Genomic DNA, 26,629 nt, shown 5'->3' on the forward strand with positions numbered 1-26,629 from the left:
TTGCTAAGCCATTTTCAGGAGGACAGTTAGGAATCCACCACATTGCTGTGTGTCTGGAGTCACAACTAGGCAATACCAAGTAAGGATGGCAGATTTCCTTCCCTTCATATGTGTAAGTTAACTAGATGCTTCTTTTTTAAAAAAAAAGACAATATTTCCATGGTTGCCATTATTGTGACTAGCATACAATTCCAGATTTGTTGATTTAATTTAAATTCCAGAGTCCTGATAGCGTTTAAAAAAGGGCCTCTGGATTACTGGCGATGTCACCATTAGGCCACTGATTCCCTGTAGGAGATGTTTACAGAGATAAAAGAAGGATGAGGTCATGCAAGCATTTAAAAACAAGATTGACAACTTTAAAACTTGAGGTTTCTTCCCAAATTAGGATCAAATGTCAGAAATGACACACGAGAGGGAGGATACAAACAGATGAGATGAAATTTATCAAGAGGAGAAAATGAGAGACAGACCAGGAGAACATTGGAATAGGAACAAGGATTAGACCATTTGGCCTTTGGAATCTACTCTGCCATTCGATTAGATCAATTTTTCTAATTGTTGTCTCTACTCCACTTAACTGACAGCACAACCCAACTTCCTAAAAATTCTTGCTTCCTTGTTTATCAAAAGTCCACTTAATTTTTCCTTGAATAAATTCAATTATCCAGTCTGTATTGTTCTATGGGGGAAGAGAATTACACAGACTGATGACCCAATGAAAGACAATATTTCTCCTCAGAGTCTTCGATGGAAGATCTCTTTTTCTTGATTTGATTTATTGTCACTTATACCTAAGTACAAGTGAAAAGCTTTGTTTACAAGCAGTACAGGCAGATCATAGTAAGCAAGGACATACAGATCATAGGGTAAAAAAAAATTTTTAAACACTGTTCCCTTATTCTCGCCACCCCCTCATAGACAGAAAAATCCTCCCCTATCAAGTCACCTCAGGATTATTAGCATCCTATGTATGGAATAAAGACACAAAGGAAAATTTTACAGATGAGCTGAGAAAAGCAGACAGAATATTATGGATGATTAAGTAGCCAATCCACTTAATTAAAACTATATCAATTAAAGAAACACAATATTGCATTCTGTATTTTGGATTATATTCACAAACTTTTCAAGATTCACCAGTGCTAGCCCACACAAGGTTAGCTGCATCTGACAACAATTTCTACTGATGCAATTCCAAGTTCTGATATTGTGCTCTGCACTGCACAACAGCACCAGTGACCCAGAGTTAGGCTCCTATTCAAGCCATCCTGATTTGGAATTATATTGTCGTTCCTTTACTCTCACTTTATAAAAATCCTGGATCTCCCTCCCTGACAGCATTGAGTGTGTCTACATTCCAAGAAGGCAGCTCAGTATCACCTTCTCAAGGGCGACCAGGGATGGGCAATAAACATTGGCCTTGCTAGAGATGGCCACTTCCCATGAAGAAAAAGAAAACAAAGACTTAATTCAATCGCTTTTGATAGGGTTCAGCAGTTGGAACATCATATTCATCCGGATGAAGAACAGATATTACATAAAGTAAAAAGGCACTGAAGTTACACATTTTTGCAATTATATTTTAATTTGGGATTTGCAACGGGAGAATTGGTTTCTTAAGCTGTGAGGTATACTTTACATCTATTAAGAGGTTGTGTCAACATTAAATCTTCAACATCAAGAATATCACATCTAAAATTATCTTAGACTGCACTTAACACTCACATAAACCTCAGCAACCCCACTCCCCAGACTCCCAACTGATCAACTTCCTTCCACACAACCACTTCAAAGTTTAGGCCACTAAAGTAAGTGATCAGACCAGATGCTCCACCATATTCTCAAGGATAAGTCTCACTCCAAAACATCAGACTGCCAAAGACCTTTTGATAATAAGAGAAAGAAAAACTCATCACAAAACACTGCTGACAGACTTGATGGTTCGACTGGCACCACACTTCTCAGGGTGTGAATGGAGTGGCACAATTGATATGACATTAAACTGGCCACTTTATCATCAACTCAAGGATCAGCCCACCACATGAGGGCTTGTGAAACTGATCTGGGTCCATGGACCCAACGGAAGCTGTCACTCTGATGGCTGATCACCATTCATTGACAACAAATTTGCATTGGTGTCAGTGACTGATTTCAGCGCCTAAATGCTTCCCACTTGATCTGAGCTCCAATTAATTTCACTCATCAAAAGCCCTGCTCAAACACTTTGAGCCAATGTTTTGTAGAAGTTATATGTTACTGCTCTATCGGGGAGAACTGATAGATGCTGTTGGACCCACTGTCATCCCGAGAAATACTGCCCCGAGATACTCAAACACTTCACACAACTGTTTATGAAGGAGAAAGTTAATTTTTTTAGGAATTTCCGTTAGCTCTCTGTTGGGACAAAATCCACTGCCATTCCCTTCACCCAATTTTATCCCTTCTTTTCTGAAGCTGCTGCTGGGATACTCCTCCAGATGAGGCCAAGGTCTCTGAATCTCACTTAAGTAGTCATTCTTCATGTCAAGTCAGACAGTGAGGTTATTTGTCCATGGGGACACTACAACCAAGCCAAACCATAGCTGAGCTAGACACCTTCTAACACAATTACTAGCGAGTCAGAAAGAGTCAACTTCCCATCCTAGTCCTCCAACAGTGTTGGCTGAAATTCCAAGTCAGAAAAGATCAGGACATTAAGCCTGGAACCACTTGCTGTGTCTGATTTAGTATTGCATTGGAGGGCACACCAATCATTCAGCAAGGTAGTTTAATTACTGTTTATTTTCATAGAAATTCTGACCATTGATTTAGCAAACTTACCCAGCAACAGCTGAAAAGCAAAGGTACTCAAAAGCCTCAAGGGACATTTGTTTGTCGCTGGACCATTTAATTAAAAGCTATTACAGTGTAAACATTCAAATACAATTTACCATTCTGAGCAAACATTTGCATGGGCACAAGCCCAATGCAAAACATAACAACAGTTAACTCTTCCTTATTCAGCACAATTTGCCAGTTAGGGTGCATCAGGTTAGACTGCAGGAGCCAGTGAGCTGACAAAACACTTTTTCGTGCAGCACACCACGATGAATTTCAGTATTCACTGCTACCCAAACCCACTTTTATAGACCCAGGTAAAGGTTATCAAGAGACCAATCAATAATGGGAAGCTGTCACTGGAGGTTTTGCAGTGCAGTCAGGATTTGGCTAAGGTTTCTCAGTAGCAGTGTATATACACTAGGATCCTTAATCAAAACTATGGCCTTTGATGAAAATCACTGAGCTATCCCTTTACATCTGACACCAAACCAATTGCTGTATCATCAACCACTGACTGTCACAACTGGGCTCATGGTTTATGTCATATGACAGGAAGAAAACATTTTCCTAGAAAAACAAAGTGCTGATGATGTTTGTTCACATACTCCAGGGGAAAATTTGACCAAGACAGATTGCATTTCATTTTACCAGAATATACACAGTGTGAGAAATACTGTAATAGGAAATTCCCATGAACTTGGAGTCCTTAACCCTTTCAGTCAGAGAAAGGTACGTCTGTTTTTTGTTGAATGATTCTGTGTGCACTCCTGGCCTGTTCAGGTGACAGGAGGATTCACACCACGGAGGACTTTCGGGTTCAACCCTAAGCTGTGGCTTGGGCCATGCCAACATATGATCCTTCCCACCTTTCTGCCAAGACAAGAGGTGGGGGGAAGCGAGAACTTTTCTTTTTTCAAAAAGGCTTCATGTAACCAGAAAAGCATCTTCACTGTGGGATAGCCTTAAGGATCCCCCGTAGCACCCGGTAACTCATCAATGGCTGGTTCTCTTTCGGGGGGAAGCAGGGTCCACGATCTGTGACGTAGGCATAAGGGAAACGAAGAACCCAGAGTCCATCCGGTGGAACAGGTATTTCCTGCTTCTCGGGGTAAAAGACCGGACAGGGTGGGGGTCCAGGCTGAACCTGTAAGGTAAAGAAAAATTCAATCTGACAGACTAATAGAATCTGAATTCTTTAATTTGCAAATTTTAAAAATGCAAAACATTGTATAGAATGGGGATTCACTAAATCTACTACTAAACTTTAACAATGGATGTCACCAACAGTCCAAGGAGCAAACGCCTGTGCTCCTGTTAGAAAAATGAATGCGCTTTAACTCCCATTCTAGAGGCTTGACCACAATTAATTGAGACAGACACTCCCACTTGACTGAAGGCACATGACTGAAGGCACAGTCTTTCGGATGAGGCTATAAACCGAGGTCCCCTGTCTCCCCCCTCAGGTAAGTCAAAGGCCTGAACAGCAGTGGCAGTGGATAAATGACCAAGTGAAATGTGCCAGCTCCCCCACCCCTATCCACTGCGAGCTTTCCTCTTTAATGGAGTGGCTGAATCAGATTTCTTGGGTTAGGTGTTATCAATCACATTTGAACTGATTGGAAAATGTTTTTATGGATATCAGTACATTAAATAGGTGCACAATAGTTAAAATTGCTGCCTTACAGTGCCAGTGATCTGAGTTCAATTCCAGACTCAGGCGACTGTCTGTGTGGAGCTTGCACGTTCTACCTGTAACTGTGTGGGTTTCCTTTGGATACGACGGTTTCCTCCCACAGTCCAAAAATGTGCAGGTTAGGTGGGATTGGCCATGTTAAATTGCCCATGGTGTCCATGAATGTGCAAGCTAGGTGGATTAACCATGGGAAATGCAGGGTACAGGGATAGGGTGGGGGTAGTTCTGGTTGAGATACTCTTCAGAGGGTCAGTGCAGACTTGATGGACTAAGTGGTCTCTTCCTGGACTGTAGCGATTCTATGATTAAATGCTTTATTGTAGCCTCATCAACTACTGCAGGTTTTCTCTCCAACACCATGATGACCAATACTGATCCGTCCACTCATTTGCATCGAGTAATATCCCAGAATGCCCAAAACAATAAAGAATCAGATGCTCTGATCCTGGGGTATTGATTGGTTAGATATTGGACCAGGAACCTGGCTGGAACAACCCAACTGCTCTTCTTAAATATCTGAGGGATCTTTAAGTTACCCAGAGGGGCTGATGGGCCCTTTTAAATTTAATGTCTCAAAGATAACACCTCCGAAAGTACAGATCTCCCTCAGTGCTGTACTGAAGCATCAGCCTAGATCATGTCTTAGGAATGGGGCTGAATTTAAGACGTTATGACTTGAAGGCAAAAGTATAACCTCTAAGCCATCATTACCGGCTAGCCTGAGTGTTAACTTTTGCCTCTCCGAGCCAGAGAAGAAACAGAGTTGACTTTTGAAAATATCAAATTGTAAGGAGTTGGCAATTCTTACCAAATCCAACGTCCACTATGAAAGTTCAAATAAACAAACGTACATACTTAAATGGAAAATGATCAAATTCAAATAAGATTTTACCACCTCATTTCACAGAGGGTGAAAATAACATTCAACATTCCACAACAATCCTGAGACATTTAATCAACTGAAGATTATCGATAAATGAATGGCAACAAGGTTGTTAATACTTTTGGACAAAAGATTTAGTTTTATTACACACACACCTCTAGTTTCACTGTGCTTTCTAAAATATTAAGGCCTTTGTTGTACTGTTTAAAGCAATTCTGACCATGACATTCAAATCCTTACAACACATTCACTCAATTGCCTATATTTCATATGTACTTTAAATGGTGTCTGAAAACACATTTTTTTGTCTTACCAAGATTTTGTTCCAATGCCATTTGGGAAACCATATATTTACTGAAGATGAAGAAATTATCAAAAGATTTCACTTTAAAGTTTTTTATATTTAGAACCAACATACATCAAATGTAAACAAATAGACAAAGAATACTTGAAATAAAAAGCTTACTTAAATATCATATACAACAAAGATGGACCTTACGAAACCACAAACACGTGCATCACTTTCATCTCATTGCACAAAAATAAAGAGTTTGGGCCTCTGGATTGCTACTGCAGTGACACTTCTACTGTGTCACCACCCCTAATTATTGTGCAATGAAACAGGATTAATTATTGACCTTTGAATGCAGTCACCCCTCGGCAGCATAGGTGATGGAATTTTACATTCAATTTGAGGAAGACAGGAGTTGGGGGTCGAAGGCTATAGTTTAAAAACATAAATCAGGGCAATTATGAAGGCACGAAAATAGAGGTGACTTGGAAAGTTAGACTGATGTCAAAAAATGTGGTGCTGGAAAAGCACAGCCAATCACGTAGCATCTGAGGAGCAGGAGAGTTGACTTTGAGCATAAGCCCATCATCAGGAATTTGGGTGGGGGTGTGGTGGGCTTAGAGATAATGGGAGGGCATGGGGCTAGGGCTGGGGAAGGTAGCTTGGAAGGCAATAGGTAGCTGAAGGGGGAGCTGATAGCGATAGGTTGGAGGGGTGGGTGGAGTGGATAAATGGGAAGGAAGATGGACAGGTAGGACAGGTCAAGAGGGCGGTGCTGAGTTGGAGGTTTGGACCTGGGATAAGGTGGGGTGAGGGCAGATGGGGAAACTGGTGAAATTGAGATTGATCCTGTGTGGTTGGACGGTTCCAAGGCGGAAGATGACATGTTCTTCCTCCAGGCGTAAAGTAGTATGGGTCGATAGAAATGGAGTGGCAGACAGTAAAGATGATATTTTAGAATATACAGCATACTTACAGTCCAACAAGTAGGAAACATTTCAAGGAATGGACCCACTATCTGTGGTTAACCCGAAAGATTAAAGATTGTATTTAACTTAAAGAAAAAGTGCATAATTGTGCAAAGATAGGTGGCAAGTCAGCAGATTGCACAAAATATAAAATTGCAATGATCAAAAATAAACTCATTTTTCCTTTCGTTAAAGAGAAAGTATCTAAAAATATAAAAATAGATAGTAAGAGTTTCTATTAATATTGAAAGAGAAGAGTTAACAAAGTGAGAGTGTTGCTTCTATAGAAAGTCAGACTTAAGAATGAGTAATAAAAAATGGCAGATGAATTGAACTCTAGTAAATCTTGAAGATATTTTTCATCAATCTTTACTATATAAGATATAAGCAACATCAAAAAGTAGTAACAAATCAGGAAGTGGAAGGGAGGGAGGAATGCAGGAAAATCAGAATGACCAGATAAGTGATATTGAGTAAACTGCTGGAGCTGGAGGCTGATAAATGCACAGGTCTCAATGGACTTCATCCTAGGGTCCTCAAGGAAGTGGCCAATGAGACAGTTGATGTATTGGGTTTAATTTTCCAAAACTTCCTTGCTTCCAGGATAGTTCCATTGGATTGGAAGATTTATGAATGTAACTGTTTTATTTGAAAAGAGAAAAAGCCACAAAGCAAGAAATTACAGGCACATTAGCTAATGTATAGTGAGCCACAGAGATCAGTGCTGGGATCTCAGCTCAATACAACTTATATAATTGACTTGGAAGAAGGCACAGAATGTATGGTTGCCAAATTTTCTGGCAATACACAAGTATGAAAGTAAGTTATGAAAAGGAAATAATGATGTTACAAAAAGTTATTGATAGGCTAAGTGCTTGGGCAAATATGTGGTACATGGAGTGTAAAGTGGGAAAATGTGAAATGTCCAGTTTCACAGGAATAACAAAAAAAAACAGTATATTATCAAACAGTAAGATTGTAGAGTTCTGAGCTGCAGAGGGATATGGGTATCTTTGTACATGAATCACAAAAGGTTTGTATGTAGGTTCAGCAAGTATTGGAAATAGCTAACACAATGTTATCTTTAATAATGAGGGAAACAGAATATGAAAGTGAAGAAATTAAATCGAGCACTAGGGAGACAAATCTAGATAATTGTGCACATTATCAGCCACCTTATTTAAGAAAGGTCATTGGAGACGGTTCAGAGAAAGTTTACCCAAACAATATATGGAATGGGTGGGTTGTCTTAGGAGGAAAAGTTGGACAGACTGGCTTGTATTTGATGTTGTTTAGAGGAGTAAGGATTGAATCAAGTCAAACATAAAATCCTGATGGATTTTGACAGTGCAGATGAGGAGTGAATGTTTCCTCTTATGGAATAATCTATAAATGGATGGGGGGACAGTTGTCACTGTTTAAAAATCAGGCATCACCCATTTTTTAAAAAAAAAAAGAGATTGGGCAACAAACTTTTCTTTGAGACAATCATGTGTTTTTGGAACTGTCTTCTTGAACAATTGGTGGAAGCGGAGTCCTTGAATATTTTTAGGGCAGAGGTTGATTGTTTCTTGTTAAGCTAGGGATTGAAAGATCAGCCATAACAATCATGAATGATAGACCAGGCTTGAGGGGCTGAATGACCTATTCCTGTTCCTGATTTGTATGCTGCATCACTTTCTGTGGACATGTGGCACCACAACTTAGCTAGGTTCACAAAAATCTACATGGCACAGATCCCCCAAAAACTCCTTTACCTTGATTCTTTAATAGACCCGATTAAAAGACTTTTTGACTTTGGTAAATCTAAGTGTCGTCAAATGGTCCATTTCACAATCCCCGCTATAACCCTGCCTTAAGTTATCTGGCTTCTTTAACTATACTTCACACACACCCCTCTTCATTAATATATCATTTCTGTTCTCTTGTGGGCGGCATGGTGGCACAGTGGTTAGCACTGCTGCCTCACAGCGCCTGAGACCCGGGTTCAATTCTCAACTCAGGCGACTGACTGTGTGGAGTTTGCACGTTCTCCCCGTGTCTGCGTGGGTTTCCTCCGGGTGCTCCGGTTTCCTCCCACAGTCCAAAGACGTGCAGGTCAGATGAATTGGCCATGCTAAATTGCCCGTAGTGTTAGGTCAGGGGTAAATGTAGGGGTATGGGTGGGTTGCGCTTCGGCAGGTCGGTGTGGACTTGTTGGGCCGAAGGGCCTGTTTCCACACTGTAAGTAATCTAATCTAATCTTATCTGTTGCACCTCTCTTTGTATTTGACCACACAACTTTCAGTTTTAACTTACTTTCTACAAGGGTCACCAGGTCACATAGATGTGTTTATTTTTAAATAATATCCATGAAAATTACAATTGATCCCAATTCCTAAATATCCTTTAAAATATCCTATAAAATAATCATAAATTCCAAAAACCTTCAAAAGTAATTACAAATTTTCTTTTCAATATTGTTTCTGGGTCAAAAGGTTGTCACAACATGCCATCAAAAGTCTTGTTTAACCTATTATCATATATGTTTATCCACATTGTAAATTGCTTGGTTAACATTTCCATTCAATTATGCCATGTCAACTGTCACAATGTAATTGTAGGCTGTGGCCACTAGGTGACTCTACATTTTCTCTAACAATTCTATCACCATCAGCTTGCTGTGGGCAGTTTAAGAGATCCATAAATTACGACAGTGAAATCAACTTTTTATTTACTCAATCATGGGACGTGGGTGAGATTGTCTCGGCCAGTATCTATTAGTCACCCGAGGTTACCGTCAAGTTGGCAAGCTGCCTATCATTACTTGTTGCAGACATATTACCACAGCTACTTTAGTCTTGTATGTCACTGCTCTCTTCAGACAAACTGCAGGTTTGGAAGGGCACATCTAATAGTTCCACTACCTGCTATGAGATAAAGAGTTAATTTGTTCTGCTGACCTGCAGGAATTGAATGTTCCAAGGCGAGGGTGGTATATCTCGGTCTTACAGGTAGAACGTAAGGAATTTACATTCCTATCCCTTGCCATTTAGAGCTATTTGCATGGCCATTTCCTAGCTACTCAAAGTAAAAGAATTACATTATCATCTCCTATTCAGAAATCAATATGAACACAGCAGTTAGAATTCTGGCTACTCCATGCAGTTAAAAAATGCTTCACGACAGATTTGGCCATTAAGGGATGATTTATATTACATGTTTCTGGAGATGATCAGGTCACTGCATTGTCTCGAGTGGCATGTGAGTGTGGGAGGATGGCTGGGGGCTGCCTTGTGGGCATTATTGATGTGATGTAAAGATTTTGTATAAAGTAAGGACTGTTATTTTTTGGTCAGTGAGATCTTTGACACGGCTCTGCAAGTCCTGCAAATTGTGTTAAAGGTTGCTCCAGAAAGGTTGTACTGTATTGTGCTTAATAAACCGTGGCTGTTCACAGAAGTTGGCGTGTTGCAGTTGCATCAAGTGTGTAAGAATCTCAAGAAAAAGAATGTAACAGCTATGTTCAACAACTCAAATGACCAGAAGACACAAATTTCACATGCTCAACATGACATTTTTTTGACTCAAGCAACTTAATGACAATAATGCCTTCATTACATTCCCTACCACAAGCAACAAAAATAAATTGAGGACAGCATAGGGCAACCAGCAAATGCACTGACAACTAGTCTGAGTGTAAAAACTGAAACAAATATATGTTAGGTATGATCTTGAAATTATTTAAACTGACCTCGTCCCAGGTCTCAAGGTAATGGTTGTAAACAAGTCCCATTTTCTTGATTTGTGAGCTTATCTCAAAGCTGTCAAATGAATTTCGACTTTCAAATCCCACCTTTGTTATTACCCCCTGGATTTCAGATATATATCTAACTTGACAAGCCTACAGGGCACAAATAAACACTTTTACAGCCAGGATCTTACCTGTGGTGTGAGTACAATCTGTAACGGGGCATCAGGAGCCACAATGAAAAGCCTCATAAGCTGGGCGTAGTGAGGCTTAAGGCCTCGGCCTTGAGATGGAGACAGGATGTACAAGGGCATGTCAGAGGAGAGGGCTTTGATGGCAGACTCTTTTGGCCCACTCCCCATTACCTTCATAATCTTTTCTGGCCCTGAGCACATGAATCTGCGACCCCGAGAATCCTCATATTCAAAGCCAACAAACGCCCGTGCGATGTCATCCCTCCGCCTGCCTCGGCCAATCACAGTGCCAGCCCGTTTGGTTGGCACGGACTTGTTGGGAGCAGGCCAGGAATTACTGTCCATGTCAACTTCATCCTCTGACCTGGTCTTGATGACTATGTCCCAAGGCATCAGGTAATTCGTTCCAGGAATGAAGCCACTCTGGTCCAGGCCTCTGTGAAAGTTGTAAGCTTTGGAAGGCCCCAGCTTGACGAAGGACCAACTTGAAAATTTAGGCAAAAGTCCCTTTGGACAGCTAGAATTTAACATGCCAGGCAGATATTCCACTGTGGATACCTGGCGATCCACAAGACTGGGTCTCTTTTCTGCTTTAGCTTCCCCTCCTTGGCCATGTGCATCTGGATTGTCTCCCCCTGCATGGGGGTCAGGGGGAAACGTACCTAGACTGTCAGTGGATTGTCCAAGACTGAGTGCTAGACTGAGACTCGTGCTCTCTCCTTGGGTCTGAGCCTCTTTTTCTTTCATTTTCTCTCCTTCACCCTCTTGCGGGGGCAGTGATGATACATTTGATTCATTTTTTGCTGGGGCTGGGTCGGGAGTGCTGGGTTGAAAGACAGGAAAGTAGAAGTGCTCGAGCTTCCCACAGCATTTCTCCTCTTGAAGCTGCAACGGCATTTTACAATAATTAGATGACTTGATTTACAGCTTTCTCAAATTTAGCATTCAAATACATTCTGCTTTCATTCAGATCTCTGTTGCCTGCATCTTAATTCTCACCACATCTTGTTCACACCATCACTCCTCTAGTGTTGGTCTATGCTGACAATAACAACTTCAAAATTCTTATTTTTTTTTCCAGTCCCTCTACGCTGCTCTCCCCTCATGTTTCTGTAACCTCCTCTCACTATACATTGCTCAGAGGCTGCTTGTCTCCAACAGTTCCGACCTATTGCATATCCCCAATTTTCACCGATGAGTGTCATCAATTGATTAGGCATTATGCTCAAATCCTTCCTGAAATCTTCCCACCCCTCTCTTCTTTCAATATACTCCTTACAATTACGTGGTTTGACCAAGATTTCCAGCCATCTTAAATTATTGTTATGGGAATAAATGCAACACCATCGCACACTGAAAGTCAATAACGAGATAATGTTGATTAAGAACAGAAGAAACTAAGCCATGTGGGTCCTCAATGTTGGTCATTGACATCAACTTCACTTTTGCACTTTATCCCCAATAACTATTAGATATTCATTATATTTAGGTGGGTGGTATTAATTGGGGATTCATTATGTTCTTTCTTAGGGCTCTTGTGGCACAGTGACAGTGCCCCTATCTCTGAACCAGGTGGCCAAGTTCATGACTCACCTGCTCTCGTGATGTGTAATAACATCTCTGTAACAGGTCAATTAAGAACAAAAGCTTTTGTTTTCTCTATTTCAACACAAGTTGACTGAAACTCTATCTTATTTCAATACTTTTGTCTTCAGTCAGAACTGACCTTTATTTCTACTTTGGACTAAGAAATTATTCTTCATTAGAAACATTCCTACTCCCTTTACCTAATGTTCCATAACATCTTTTGGTCTCAATCTTTTCCTGATCCTCTCTTTTGTTCCACTTGCTCACCCCTTTTCTCAAGAGCGTGAAACCCATTGATCATGTTTCCAACTCTTTTCAGTTCTTATGAACACTCCTTGGACTTGAAATGTTAACTCTGTTTCTCTTGCCATAGATGATGCCAGACCTGCTCAGTTTCTCCAACACTTTGATTTGAAGACTGAAATGATGGTTATTGGGTTTGGAGGTACAGGTTTGTTAAATGCTTCTCCTGCAAATAAAAGTTCATGAGCATGCAAGTGTTAGTCTCCAGTTCTAAATATTAATTATATTTACCTTTCCCAACCTGGTGATGTGGGACAGAAACCATATTCCTCAATTCCCCTTACTGCCTACTCATTCGCTGATCTCATTCTACTCAACATTCCCCGTTATAACAGCGAAGTACTGAGGACACTTAAACTGATACAGAGAATGTTAGAGAAACTCAGCAAGTCTGGCAGCATCTGAGAAGACAGAAAAAGTTAACATTACAGAATTGGAGAAGAGTCATACTGAAAATGAAATATTAGTTGTTTGCTTCTCTCTAGGTACTGCCTGACCTGCTGAGTTTCTCCAGCATTCGCTGTGTTATTTTCAGCATCCACCGTTCTTTAGAAGACGAACTGCAATGATTCACTATAAGAAACTGACTAGCTCCTCCAAAATGGCGAGCCTCCTATCTTGAGATTATGCCAATAGCTCTGGGTTTTCCAGTCAGGTGAAACAACTCAGTATCTAACCTGTTTCAATTTTTTATATTGTTGAGAGGTAAAATGATGGCCAAGGACTCTGCTCTAACTTGAAGTCTCTCTGGAGATTTTTAACATTTGCCTACATCCTTCAAGAGGCTGAAGGGGTCGTGCCACAAAATCTCCGCTGAAGACTGGCAGCTTGGACAACACAGCATTCTCAGTACTGCACCCAAATGTCAGCCAGGACCAAGATGTTATCCTTAGTTTAGTGGTAGTCGACTCAGTTGTCAGAATTAGAATCAGAATTACTCCCGATCCAGAGTAAATAATTCAGGCTGATAGTTCAGTACAAGTTCCGAGTGGATGCTACACTGTCAGTGGTGGGATCTTTCCGAATGACCAATCTGCGCTCTCATGTGAATGAAAAAGCGATTTAGGCAATATTCATCCTTCAACCAACACTATTAGAAAACAGATTATCTGGTTATTAATTTGTTGCCATTTCTGGCACCTTGCTGTTTGGGAATCAATGTAAAAAAATGAGGCTTCTGTGCTTCCTACATTAGAACAGTGATCACACATCACCGCTTGCTGTAAATCATTTTTGGATATCCTGAGGTGGTGTAAGTCTCTGTTTTATTTTTGTGCTTATTCTACAGAATATAAAGCATGTTGCCAGGCTCAAAAAACCAGCCAGAAGAAGCTCTCTTCACTGCCTTCGCTGTAGAGTGTAGGAACTAAGTGATTGAGACAGAAATTGAATGGACACAGTAATCTCAAAAAATATTTGCCTCCTCATCCTTATATTGGTTTACCAGCTACAGGTATGCTTGCAATACCTGATAGAAATCGTAGTTGCCCGCCTTGATGTCGAAGGGATCATCTCGAGGGGCTTGCCTGCGGCCACAGTTGCAGGAGCTGGTGGAGCGAGCACGGCTGTTGTGATACAGCACGGGCGGGTTCCTGTCAGGTTCTGGTTTTTCTCCTGCAAGACAGGGGCAAACAACACAGACACACACAAAAACAAAGTATAGGGTATTCAAGAATAACTCAACATGCCTTTTTTTTTTATAGCATTTCAATCCATCATCAAAAAGGGTGAAAAAGGCATGCACCCAGGCTTGGTTAATGATGACGTGCTACTTGTACATACATTCCACTCGAAAATCTAAATGACTCAAAAAGATAGTTTCAATAAGACAATTAAACAACTTATAAAAGAGCAGCAACTTAATGTAGGTAAATGTAAATCCCACTCAGCATCAATAATATCCATGCAGCAAGACAGTGCTATAACTGGGAGTGAAGAACTTCATTTAAGCAGATACACGATACAAACTGGAATTGTTCTTACAGCAGAGATAGTTAAGGGAAGATTCTATTGAGGTGTTCAAGATCTTGAAGAGTTGATAGAATAAACAAGGAGAAACTATTTATGTGTCAACAGCATCAATAACTGGGGTTTGCAGATATAAGGTGGTTGGCTATATTGAGGAAACATGTTTCTTTAAACAGAGTTGTTGTGATCTGGAATGTGCTGCCTGAAAAGGCAGTGAAAGCAGATTCAATAGTATTTAAGGGAATTGGAAAATAAACTGCAGTGTTATTAATTCGAGAACAGACAGAGGATTGGTTAGCTAACAGGAAATAGACAATAGGCATACATTGTACAACACTGACAATGAACAGTGTGCCACAGGGATAAATGCCTCAACTAGTTACAAACTCTAATGACATGGATGCAGGGATCAACTATATGGTTGCTAACTTTACCTATCTTTATGTTATGAAGAGGACATAAACACTCCGCGAAGGAATATAAATAGGATAATTGAGTGCGCAATATTTCAGCAGATAAGGCAATTATTTATTCACAGGATGTGGGCGTCACTGGCTAGGCTGGTTCTTATTGCCCATAGGGCAGTTAAGAGTCAACCACGTTAGTAAATTTGGAGAAGATTTGTAGCTCAGGTTGAAGTTCAGGATGTAGGTTTGCTCGCTGAGCTGGAAGGTTCATTTTCAGATGTTTCATCACCATACTAGGTATCATTAGTGAGCCTCTGGTGAAGCACTGGTTTTATGACATAAATAGAAAGCAGGTCATAATACCAGTGCTTCACTGGAGGCTCACTGATGATGTTACTTAGTATAGTGATGAAACGTCTGAAAACAAACCTTCCAGCTCAGCGAGCAAATTTACATCCAATCAAACACATTGTATGGGTATGGGATCACTTGTAGAGCCAGGTAAATGTACATTTCATTCTCGAAATTTCCTTCTCTTAGAGGACTGTGAGCCTATGAAACTCTTCCACAGAGAAAGGTGAAGGTGAGACCTTTGAATATTTTTAAGGCAAAGGTAGATTGACTCTCTTATTAGTCAAGAATTTACACATATGGGAGGAGAGTGGAGCTGAAGTCAATGTCAAATCAATGGTAATCTTATGGAGAATCAGAAATTACTGGAAAAACTCAGCATCTTGACAGCATATGTGGAGAGAAAGCAGAGTTAACGTTTCGGGTCCAGTTGACCCTTCTTCAGAACTGACTGTAGCTAGAAAAGGTATATGCTCGAGAAGGGGTTGGAGAGGCAGCCGGGAGTAGGGGGATTCTAAATAAAGGTCACTGGACAGCACCTGCTGAGTAATTTCGTGCAACTTCTGATTTTGCTTAATTTTCAGCATCCACAGCTTTAAAAAAATTAACTATCAGAAGAGCTTGAAGCCTGGTCCTAATTTGTATGCTTGCATTAGTCTAATGAGTTGAATAATCTGATCAAAGAAATGGTAGAACACAATGGGCTAAATGAGATCCTTCTCTGCTACATTTCTAGAATTCTAGGAAATGAATGTCTGGCAGTAGGTTTGTGGTATCACTGTTTGATTTAGGCAGGACTGGACCAAGCATGTTTTCCTTTAAACAGATTCCTGACTTTGATTGATAACTGCTCCTGTGAAGGACCTGGGGATCTTTTTACAATATTAAAAGATGATTTATAAATGCACGTTGTTGTTAATGCTCACCTTGGGTACCACTGGCATTTTGATTCAAAGCCTCATTCAAAGGAAACATTGCCCTGGACAGCCAGGCTGTATTAGTGGTGCATTATTCGGCCTGTGGGCAACGAGGGGACTATTCCTAGTCTCTCACCAACAAGATAACAATGGCAAACATTTGAGAGAGCGCGGATGTAAAAACAAATTGCTGGTGGAGAATCACCTAACTTTAAAGTCCACAGGTAAGCGACTCAGTGTTATAGACTCAGTGTTTTTGTTTTGGAGACAACGTGTACAGTCATGGCAGCGCAGGCAGTGGAATGTTCCTCCTGCAGGATGTTTGAGGTAGGGGTGACCACCGATACTCCTGCCGACTTCGTCTGCAGGAAATGCAGTCAGATCCTGCTCCTCACCGAATGAGTTAGGGAAGTGGAACTGGAGTTGGATGAACTGAGGATTATTCGAGAGGCTGAGAGGGTGATTGATAGAAGCTACAGGGACATAGTTACACTGGAGAACAGAGGTAGCTGGGTAACAGTTAGAGGTGGGAAGGGGAAGCAGGCAGTGCAGGGTTCCCCTGTGGTCGTTCCCCTAAACAATAAGTATACAGCTTTGGAAACTGCTGGGGGGGGGGGGGGGGGGGGGGGGAGACAGCCTGCAGGTGTAAGCTGCAGTGACGGGGGTCTGTGGCATGAGGTCTGGCTCTGAGACTCAGAAGGGAAAGGGGGAGAGGAAGAGAGCGCTAGTTATAGGAGACTCTCTAGTTAGAGGGACGGACAGGCCGTTCTGTGGTCATGGGCGAGACTCTCGGATGGTTTGTTGCCTCCCGGGTGCCAGGGTTCGAGACGTCTCGGACCGTGTCTTCAGAATCCTTAAGGTGGAGGGTGTGCAGCCAGAAGTCGTGGTACACATTGGCACCAACGACATAGGTAGGAAGAGGGTGGGGAGGTCATTCAAGAGCTCAGGGAGTTAGGCTGGAAGCTAAAAGCTAGGACAGACAGAGTCGTCATCTCTGGGTTGTTGCCGGTGCCACGTGACAGTGAGTCAAGGAATAGGGAGACAGTGCAGTTGAACACGTGGCTGCAAGGATGGTGTAGGAGGAAGGGCTTCGGGTATTTGGACAATTGGACTGCATTCTGGGGAAGGTGGGACCTGTACAAACAGGACGGGTTGCACCTGAACCAGAAGGGCACCAATATCCTGGGGGGTAGGTTTGCTAGCAAATTTGGCAGGGGGATGGGATTCAGACTTGTAGTCCAGAAAGTAAGCTAGCTGTTTGTCAGGATGTCCAAGAATGTAGGGAGGCTGTGGAGAAGGTAGCACTGACAGGGAATACTTGCGGACACAGAGATGGGCTCAAGTGCATATACTTCAATGCAAGGAGTATCAGAAATAAGGTGGGTGAACTTAAGGCGTGGATCGGTACCTGGGACTACGATGTTATGGCCATCACGGAAACGTGGATAGACGAGGGACAGGAATGGTTGTTGGAGGTTCCTGGTTACAGATGTTTCAGTAAGATTAGGGAGGGTGGTAAAAATGGAGGGGGGGTGGCATTGCTAATTAGAAATGGTGTAATGGCTGCAGAAAGGAAGTTTGAGGGGGATCTGCCTTTGGAGGTAGTATGGGCTGAAGTCAGAAATAGGAAAGGTGCAGTCACCTTGTTGGGTGTTTACTATAGGCCCCCCAATAGCAGCAGAGATGTGGAGAAACAGATTGGGAAACAGATTTTGGAAAGGTGCAGAAGCCACAGGGTCGTAGTCATGGGCGACTTCAACTTCACAAATATTGATTGGAAGCTCTTTAGATCAAGTAGATTGGATGGGGCGGTGTTTGTGCAGTGTGTCCAGGAAGCTTTTCTAACTCAGTATGTAGATTGTCCAACCAGAGGGGAGGCCATATTGGATTTGGTACTCGGTAATGAACCGGGACAAGTGATGGGCTTGTTAGTGGGTGAACATTTTGGTGATGGTGACCACAATTCTGTGACTTTCACCTTGGTTATGGAGAGAGATAGGTGCGCACAACAGGGTAGATTTTACAATTGGGGGAAGGGAAATTACGATGCTGTAAGACAGGATTTGAGGAGCATAAGTTGGGAGCATAGGCTGTCAAGGAAGGATGTGGTGGAAATGTGGAACTTTTTCAAGGAACAGATACGACGTGTCCTTGATATGTATGTACCTACCAGGCAGGAAAGAAATGGTTGTGTGAGGGAGCCTTGGTTGACGAGGGAGGTTGAATGTCTAGTAAAGAGGAAGAAGGAGGCTTACAAAAGGTTGAGGAAACAGGGTTCAGACAGAGCAGTGGAGGGATACAGGATAGCCAAAGGGACCTGAAGAAAGGGATTAGGAGAGCTAAGAGAGGGCATGAAAAATCCTTGGCGGATAGGATCAAGGTTAACCCCAAGGCATTTTATGCGTATGTGAGAAACATGAGAATGACGAGAACGAGGGTAGGTCCGATCAAGGACAGTAGTGGGAGATTGTGTATTGAGTCGGAAGAGATAGGAGAGGTCTTGAATGAGTACTTTTCTTCAGTATTTACGAACGAGAGGGACCGTATTGTTGAAGAGGAGTGTGTGAAACGGACTGGTAAGCTAGAAGAGATACTTGTTAGGAAGGAAGATGTGTTGGACATTTTGAACAACTTGAGGACAGACAAGTCCCCCGGGCCTGACGGGATATATCCTAGGATTTTGTGGGAAGCAAGAGAGGAAATTGCAGTACCGTTGGCAATGATCTTCTCGTCTTCACTGTCAACGGGGGTGGTACCAGGGGACTGGAGAGTAGCGAATGTTGTACCCCTGTTCAAAAAAGGGAATAGGGATAACCCCAGGAATTACAGGCCAGTTAGTCTTACTTCTGTGGCAGGCAAAGTAATGGAAAGGGTACTGAGGGATAGGATTTATGAGTATCTGGAAAGACACTGCTTGATTAGGGACAGCCAGCACGGATTTGTGAAGGGTAGGTCTTGCCTTACAAGTCTTATTGAATTCTTCGAGGAGGTGACCAAGCATGTGGATGAGGGTAGAGCAGTGGATGTAGTGTACATGGATTTTAGTAAGGCATTTGATAAGGTTCCCCATGGTAGGCTTATGCGGGAAGTCAGCAGGCATGGGATAGAGGGAAATTTGGCCAATTGGATAGAAAACTGGCTAACCGGTCGAAGTCAGAGAGTGGTGGTAGATGGTAAATATTCAGCCTGGAGCCCAGTTACAAGTGGAGTTCCGCAGGGATCAGTTCTGGGTCCTCTGCTGTTTGTAATTTTTATTAATGGCTTGGATGAGGGAATCGAAGGGTGGGTCAGTAAATTTGCAGATGATACGAAGATTGGTGGAGTTGTGGACAGTGAGGAGGGCTGTTGTCGGCTGCAAAGGGACTTAGATATGATGCAGAGCTGGGCTGAGGAGTGGCAGATGGAGTTCAACCCTGTCAAGTGTGAGGTTGTCCATTTTGGAAGAACAAATAAGAATACGGAATACAGGGTTAACGGTAGGGTTCTCAGTCAGGTGGAGGAACAGAGGGATCTTGGGGTCTATGTACATAGATCTTTGAAAGTTGCCACTCAGGTGGATAGAGCTTGTAAGAAGGCCTATGGTGTATTAGCGTTCATTAGCAGAGGGATTGAATTCAAGAGTCGTGAAGTGATGTTGCAGCTGTACAGGACTTTGGTTAGGCCACATTTGGAGTACTGCGTGCAGTTCTGGTCGCCTCACTTTAGGAAAGATGTGGAAGCTTTGGAGAGAGTGCAGAGAAGATTTACCAGGATGTTGCCTGGAATGGAGAATAGGTCATATGAGGATAGGTTGAGTTCTCGGCCTTTTCTCGTTGGAACGGCGAAGGATGAGGGGTGACTTGATAGAGGTTTATAAGATGATCAGAGGAATAGATAGAGTAGACAGTCAGAAACTTTTTCCCCGGGTACAACAGAGTGTTACAAGGGGACATAAATTTAAGGTGAAGGGTGGAAGGTATAGGGGAGATGTCAGGGGTGGGTTCTTTACCCAGAGAGTGGTGGGGGCATGGAATGCGCTGCCTGTGGGAGTGGTAGAGTCAGAATCATTGGCGACCTTTAAGCGGCAATTGGATAGGTACACGGATGGGTGCTTAATCTAGGATAGATGTTCGGCACAACATCATGGGCCGAAGGGCCTGTTCTGTGCTGTATTGTTCTATGTTCTATCTATGTTCTATGTTCATTGAGCTAAATGTTAACACTGTTTTGCTCTCCACAGGTAGTGCCTTCCTTGCTGAGTGTATGTAAAAATGTTTATTTCCGATCCACAATATTTTTCTTTTTCACACTGTGCAAACAACTTTTAGAATTGTCATTAATATTCTGCAACTAGCCAATAGATGGTGAGGTGGAGTCAGAATGGCTATCCAACTTGTCCTCAAGGAATCATGCATGGTTCTTACACATCATCTCTTCATGACTAAGGTTAGTGACTCAGTTATGCACGGAATCACTACATTGTCTGTGTTGGCATTACAACATTTACTTCATAGTTCTGCCCTCCCACATCCCCCCCAAAGCTCATTAAAAAAAATTGTGAAAAGTACCTGGTGTAAAGGAAGCCAATGTTTCTGGGACTTCCCCATTGCGGGACGGGTAATCTCCTGGGTCTCAACCTCTCTAAAAGGTCTTACTTTTGCTGCCAATTTCATACAGCTCTGGTGCTTCTTCTTATTCCTGTACTGTTCATTTGTCTTCAACTTCTATCGGTCAATCCCTATGCTCAGTCTTCTGTACTTCAGATTTAATTACTAGATGAGCCTTCAGCCTGTGCCCTCCCAGTCAACTGGAGGTTCGCAAGACTTCCACGATTCTGGAAATTGGTCTCCCATGTATGGATGATGAGATATCAACACTTTCTACTCTATAATTAATGTTAATAATGCAAACATGATTCGACTGACTCCTAGCACCATATAAATGTTAACATATCGAAAACTACTTTTTAACTGCTAAAATATTCCACATTACACTACATTTTTCTACTGAAAGCTGCAAAATCTGCATATATGCCTAACCCAAATGGAGTCGCATGGTAGGTCAGTTAGATGAGTTTTAAAGTCTGAAAAGAGAGAGATTGGGGTAACTTTAGGTTGAATTGGTGGGGGAGGAGATGAAGTACCTTCCATGAAATAAGTTCATGAAACAGTAGGCATTTAGGACAAAATGGATGCATTTATGTTAAATGTGCTTTCCTGGTTGGGCCTACAAATAATCAGTTCCTGAATTTAATTTTATTCCTCACAATTTGTTCCCCGCTGGTCTAATACCAGAACATGATACTACTCAGTTGCAAATAAACGCTTATATGAACCGTTTTGGATTCTTATTTTCATGATATATTAAGCTTTGTTAAGAATATTGAGTTTAACACATCATAATGAACAGTCTATATAGTATATTATTGCTGCTGTACATCAAGAACACACTCTGTGCTATGACTGCTATTGAAAAGTCAAGATTCTTATCAATGTCAGCTGTCTTATCCATTCAATTATACTATGAAGCCATTCTATAGCAGTCAGAGTTGCTTCACTTCAATTAGCAATCCTAAACTCTTGATATAAAGCTGGCTCAGGGCACAATGTTTAGGCAGTTGACCATAAAGTCCTTATTGCACCTGCTGATAATCCCAACTGCAAGACAAATTCACACTCAGTTTCCTATTGTATGTAAACTTCCTTTGACTAAAACGATAAGCCAAAATATCTCAAACATCCGTGTCGATATAAACATTATAAAGTAATGTCAGTGCCTCTCTCTTCTCTCCAACTGTCTGGGGTGTTTGTAATCTCGAAGAATTTGCTAATAATTTACCATTCTTTAGTCTCTTTCCTATTCCAATCAAGATGAAATCTTTGAATTTATGACTAACCTGGTTTAGGCAGCAAATGGAACTTATGAACACAGTGTTGATCTGTTAAGCTTCTCTCTTCGCACAACTGGTGCCCGTTACTCCAAAACTTGTAGCAGTCCTCATGCAGCTGCATGGCATACTTCTGGAAGGCTGGCCCACGGGCATGCTGGCTGTAGACACGGAGGGCCTGTGCTAACTGGTTCTTATGGACAGTCGTGGTGTAATGGTGAGGTAGATTTGACTGGTAGGCACTATGTGCCAGAGGCAGGGCCTTTTGGCAACGATTTTCTGAAAACTTATTATCTGCATCCAAGAACCCTTCAAGTCCTTTTAACTGACCCTGTATCTTGCAGGACAGATCCCCAGTAAGAAATCCAAGTTCCTCTTCCTTACCGCTTAGCATGACATCATAGAGTTTTGAAGCCACTGTTAACCAATTTTTATAAGCAGGAAGTTCAAAGTGCGATGGCTGTGGATTCCTCCCTACACTATCCTCAAATCCTTTTTTAGTCAGAACCAGCTCGACATGTTGCCATAGGAATTCTTTCAGGGTGCAGTCCACCAGCTGCCCACTGGAACTGTTGAGGCTGCTTTCCAGTACGAAGGATGGCTGGCGGACATGCCTCAGCATCTGATAGCGTCGTGACCCAGGCAGAGGGAGGGACTCCTGCTCCCTGATGGCACAAGTGCTTTTCAGCTGCCCAATCAACATACTGATCGGGTCATCCTCCTGCCCAGCCAGCACATAAACAAATGCCTGGTTGGCAGGAACAGTGAACAGACAGTTAATGCTCTGGTTGGTCAGGACCCTGCTCTTCCTGAAAATTCTGTAAATCTGATCCTCCAGGGCATGCTGGAGCCTCCTCTTTGGGGAATGCTTCTTGGGCTTATCCAGGTTCGAGGGATCGAGACCCTTCGGCTCAACCTTTAACGCCCCGTTGAGCTGGAAAATAAAGAGAAGTCTCGGGGGGCAGGGTCTACAGTTCAATCTCCATTCCTTCCCCACTGGGCAATCCTTAATCGCATTCTTCAGGTAGGGAAGGACCTTTTGCCTGAGGGTATCCAAAGCTCTAAAAAGACGGTCGTAAGTGATGTCGAAGGAGCAGGTGGGGTGGACCAGGAGGAGGATGTGGGAGACAGAGAAAAGGTAGAGCAGATGGATACAGTGGAGCTTTTCCTCGCCTTTCCAGAACTCGTGGGCCTCGGCGTGGGAAACCTCGTCGGCCAGGGCCCTGCAGGCCTGCAGCAGCTGCTGGTGGTCACAAACGGCGGTGAGGAGCAGGTAGAGGACTTTGCTGTCCTGGTTGTAGTAGCACTGCAGCAAGTTGTTGCCCTGATGATGGCCGCCGGGCAGCCCCGGGTAGAGGGGGAAGACCGGCTTGTCGCACAGGGTGTTGATAATAGCATGTTTCTGCGCGCTCAGATCCGAGGTCTTGCCAAATATCCCCACCACGCACATCTCCTCATCTTTCCAGGACGCCTCCTCGCCGTCCGAGGCCAACACGGCTCCCAACGCCCTGGCCGCCGCCATCTTGCGCACCGTCCCGTCTTCAAGTCCGTCCGGCGGAGGAACCGCCGCGCCCACAATCGTTCCAGACCGTAAGTCCCGCCGTTCATCTCATCCGGCCGGAAACAAAACGCTGACCCGCATTTCAGCTTCAGGAATCAGTAGAGAATAATTGGATCACTCCTTCCCTTCCCATCTCCTGCCTCAAACCCCCACCCCACTTATTGTCCCCTTTCTGTAATGATCGGGCTGCCAGGTCTCTCGGCACCAAACCACAAAATGTTTTTGCTAACTCTGGCATTTTTAATCTCCAGAAAAATATATTTAAAAAGACGATAGCTGACAGACCTGGCAGAGGCAACCTTTGGGTGTGAAATTACTCATAATAACAGGTTTACAACGTCACGATGGCTAATCACAAGTCTTACTCTTAACATTTTCCCAATGTTTACAAGGTCTGTTTTTTAAAAAGCTAAGTTTTTAAAAAATCCCTCTACCTTGCAGGACATCTTACCCGAATAAGACTAAATATTTCCACAAAGTAACACCCACTGAGCCACAACATTACCTCCTTTATTTTTGCAAAGGATCGTTCGCGAGAGACAACAATGCAATTAAAAATCAAGATTTACATATAAAACATGGATAAATATATTGTAGCATGAGTCATTGAAGGATGGGGTAGAAGTTACAATTAAAGAGAACACAGGATAGTTAGATGATAGTTGAAACGCTACTGATTATCACGTGTATATGACTTGAATATGAATTATTCATTTGCAAAGGCTGTGGTTAAAAGAGGTCCTTTAGAATAAGCACTTAGGTAGTGTATCGTATCGTGTACCAACCATTATTATTTATTTTAGAAAATCGTAATACATTTTGCAATTGTTGGGAAATATTCTTCAGAAAACTAATACGGAATAGATGAGTTTTAGAGAAAAAAAGTATTTTGGAACGCAGTTTTAAAAAGTTGCTTTTCTCCTCTTAACCTGTCTTCGTGACATCAAATTCTACAGGATATTACTTTACAGTTACCGTATACCCCTCTGCCATTTCACCTAAACGCGCACAATGGCCAGTTTTTTAAAAACTGGAGCGAGAGAGCTCCCTGACGTGTAAAGTGTCTGATTACTATTTGTAACCAGGTTAACTGCATATTGTCAGCATAATCATGTAAATTAGCGCGTATAGATTTCAAGTATTATTTCCTTGGTTAGATACTGATATTTTGGAATCACGTAATCTTGTTGTACAAGGCCATCTTATCTGTTATGGCTCTTTGAAGAAAGCATCAGTTACAACCATGCACTGCCCCACCCCAAGAGTCACACATTTCCCCCCCCAACTGTATACTCAAATTCCTTTTGAAAGTTACTACTGAAATCTACTTTCTACACCGTGTCAGGTGAGAATAGATGTGTATTCACAAAGCACCTTTCATAACCAGAGCATGTCCAAAACAGGTAAGATTCTGGATCAGTGGTGCTGGAAGAGCAAAGCAGTTCAGGCAGCATCCAACGAGCAGCGAAATCGATGTTTCTGGCAAAAGCCCTTTATTCCTGACGAAGGGCTTTTGCCCGAAACGTCGATTTCGCTGCTCGTTGGATGCTGCCTGAACTGCTGTGCTCTTCCAGCACCGCTGATCCAGAATCTGGTTTCCAGCATCTGCAGTCATTGTTTTTACCCCAAAACAGTTAAAAGCCAATTAAGCATCATAATAAGGGAAATCCTCAAAAGTTGAACTTTTAGTTTTTGAAGGAGATAACAAACACGTGCGCTGGAGGCATAGTGATAATATCATTGGACTCATAACCCAGATCCCCAAACAAGTTCTGAACAAGTGTTTGAATCCCATCATGGATTCTAATGGAAACTAACCTAATGGTAACCACGTTACTGTTGTTGATTGTTGGATAAACCACTCTGGTTCACTATTGCCATTTAGAAAAATCTGCCATGCATGGTTTGGCTGGTGAGAGACTCCAGGTCCCCCCAACATCTGATTGTTACAATAGGCTATTAGGGATACTTTAAGTGCTGGCTCAGCCAGTAACACCACGTCTCATAAATGACTACAACAATGCTGATTTTATTATGTGGTGCAGTCCTGATGAACGGTTTAGCCTGAAAAGTTGACTCTCTCAATCCTCAGAAGCTGCCTGACCTGCTGAGCTTTTTCCAGTGCCACATTTGATAAACCCTGACTTCACTAGTTTCTGCAGTCCTCACTACCTCCGATTAAGTGATGCAACTACCAAATTGCACTCTTTTATAGAATCATCTAAGTGATGACATAAAGAATATTAAGGAGAGGCTTTTAAACTCCATTGATCTAGCTTTAAATTGCTGGCATTTGAATTCAGTCACTTCAGAATTCCAAACAAGAAATTATTTTCTCACCAGTCTACATATTGGTGATTTTACCATTGAGAAAATATAACATGAAGCATAAGTGATTCCACTGTCTAGTTATTCATTGGACTAGGAAAGAATCAAACTCCAACTGAGAATAATAGAGAAAGATAACGTAATCAGCTTGAAGCTCACTTCTGACATTTAGATGATATAAACTCATTGTCCTTCACTCTGGCAACGGATGTAATAGTTTCAAATCTTTACAGAATTTTCACCACATCTGAAAATAGTCTGAAGAGAAAGAAAATAAAGATTACTCACAGAAAAAAGTGTGTGTGTGTGTGTGTGTGTTTGGGGTGGGGTGGGGTGGGGTGTTTGGGGTGGGGTGGGGCTGGGGGGGAGAGAAGGTGTAGAGATGATGGTGATGGTGGGGGAAAGAGAGAAAGAAAATATCAAACCTGATTCTCTGATGTATCACAGCCCATGGTTGGCTTAAAGAAAAATGTCACCCAATGGAAGAAAACTATATATATATCTGATAGGATTATAATTCAGTGAATATTGCACAAGCACAAGCTCAAACATAATTGCAAGATAAATAGCCAGCAATACCAGACAGTCATAGAGCACAGAAACAGATTCTTCGGTACAACTCGTCCATACCAACTAAGTTTCCCATAGTTAATGGATGAAGTTTCAGAAGCTACTTGTGCAAGCAGACCTTAACAACAATTCAATAAGTTTTAAGGAGTTTAGAGGGAAGAGGTGTGAACAGCATATATCTACTGATT

At 42.2% G+C, this 26,629-nt stretch overlaps 1 protein-coding gene across 1 annotated transcript; it reads right to left on the bottom strand.

The window, feature by feature from the left end:
• Positions 1-423: 423 nt before the first annotated feature.
• On the bottom strand, positions 424-23,533 carry smg8 (SMG8 nonsense mediated mRNA decay factor). Its single transcript, XM_060848224.1, has 4 exons — positions 21,992-23,533; positions 13,942-14,087; positions 10,584-11,468; positions 424-3,967 (listed from the first exon to the last, which is right to left on the bottom strand). The coding sequence occupies exons 1-4, from the start codon at positions 23,502-23,504 to the stop codon at positions 3,770-3,772; spliced, it is 2,742 nt and encodes a 913-aa protein (XP_060704207.1). The 5' UTR covers positions 23,505-23,533; the 3' UTR covers positions 424-3,769.
• Positions 23,534-26,629: the final 3,096 nt, after the last annotated feature.

Source organism: Hemiscyllium ocellatum, chromosome 31 (assembly GCF_020745735.1).
Source record: "Hemiscyllium ocellatum isolate sHemOce1 chromosome 31, sHemOce1.pat.X.cur, whole genome shotgun sequence".
Taxonomy (NCBI): domain Eukaryota; kingdom Metazoa; phylum Chordata; class Chondrichthyes; order Orectolobiformes; family Hemiscylliidae; genus Hemiscyllium; species Hemiscyllium ocellatum.

What these genes read in the sequence shown, in the direction of transcription:
- smg8 (XM_060848224.1), bottom strand. Translation starts at nt 23,504, where the DNA reads ATGGCGGCGGCCAGGGCGTTGGGAGCCGTGTTGGCCTCGGACGGCGAG. An exon ending in CCATTTGCTGCCTAAACCAG is followed by an intron (nt 14,088 to 21,991) that starts GTTAGTCATAAA and finishes CCTGTCTTGCAG; the next exon opens with GAGAAAAACCAGAACCTGAC. An exon ending in GCAACTACGATTTCTATCAG is followed by an intron (nt 11,469 to 13,941) that starts GTATTGCAAGCA and finishes ATGCCGTTGCAG; the next exon opens with CTTCAAGAGGAGAAATGCTG.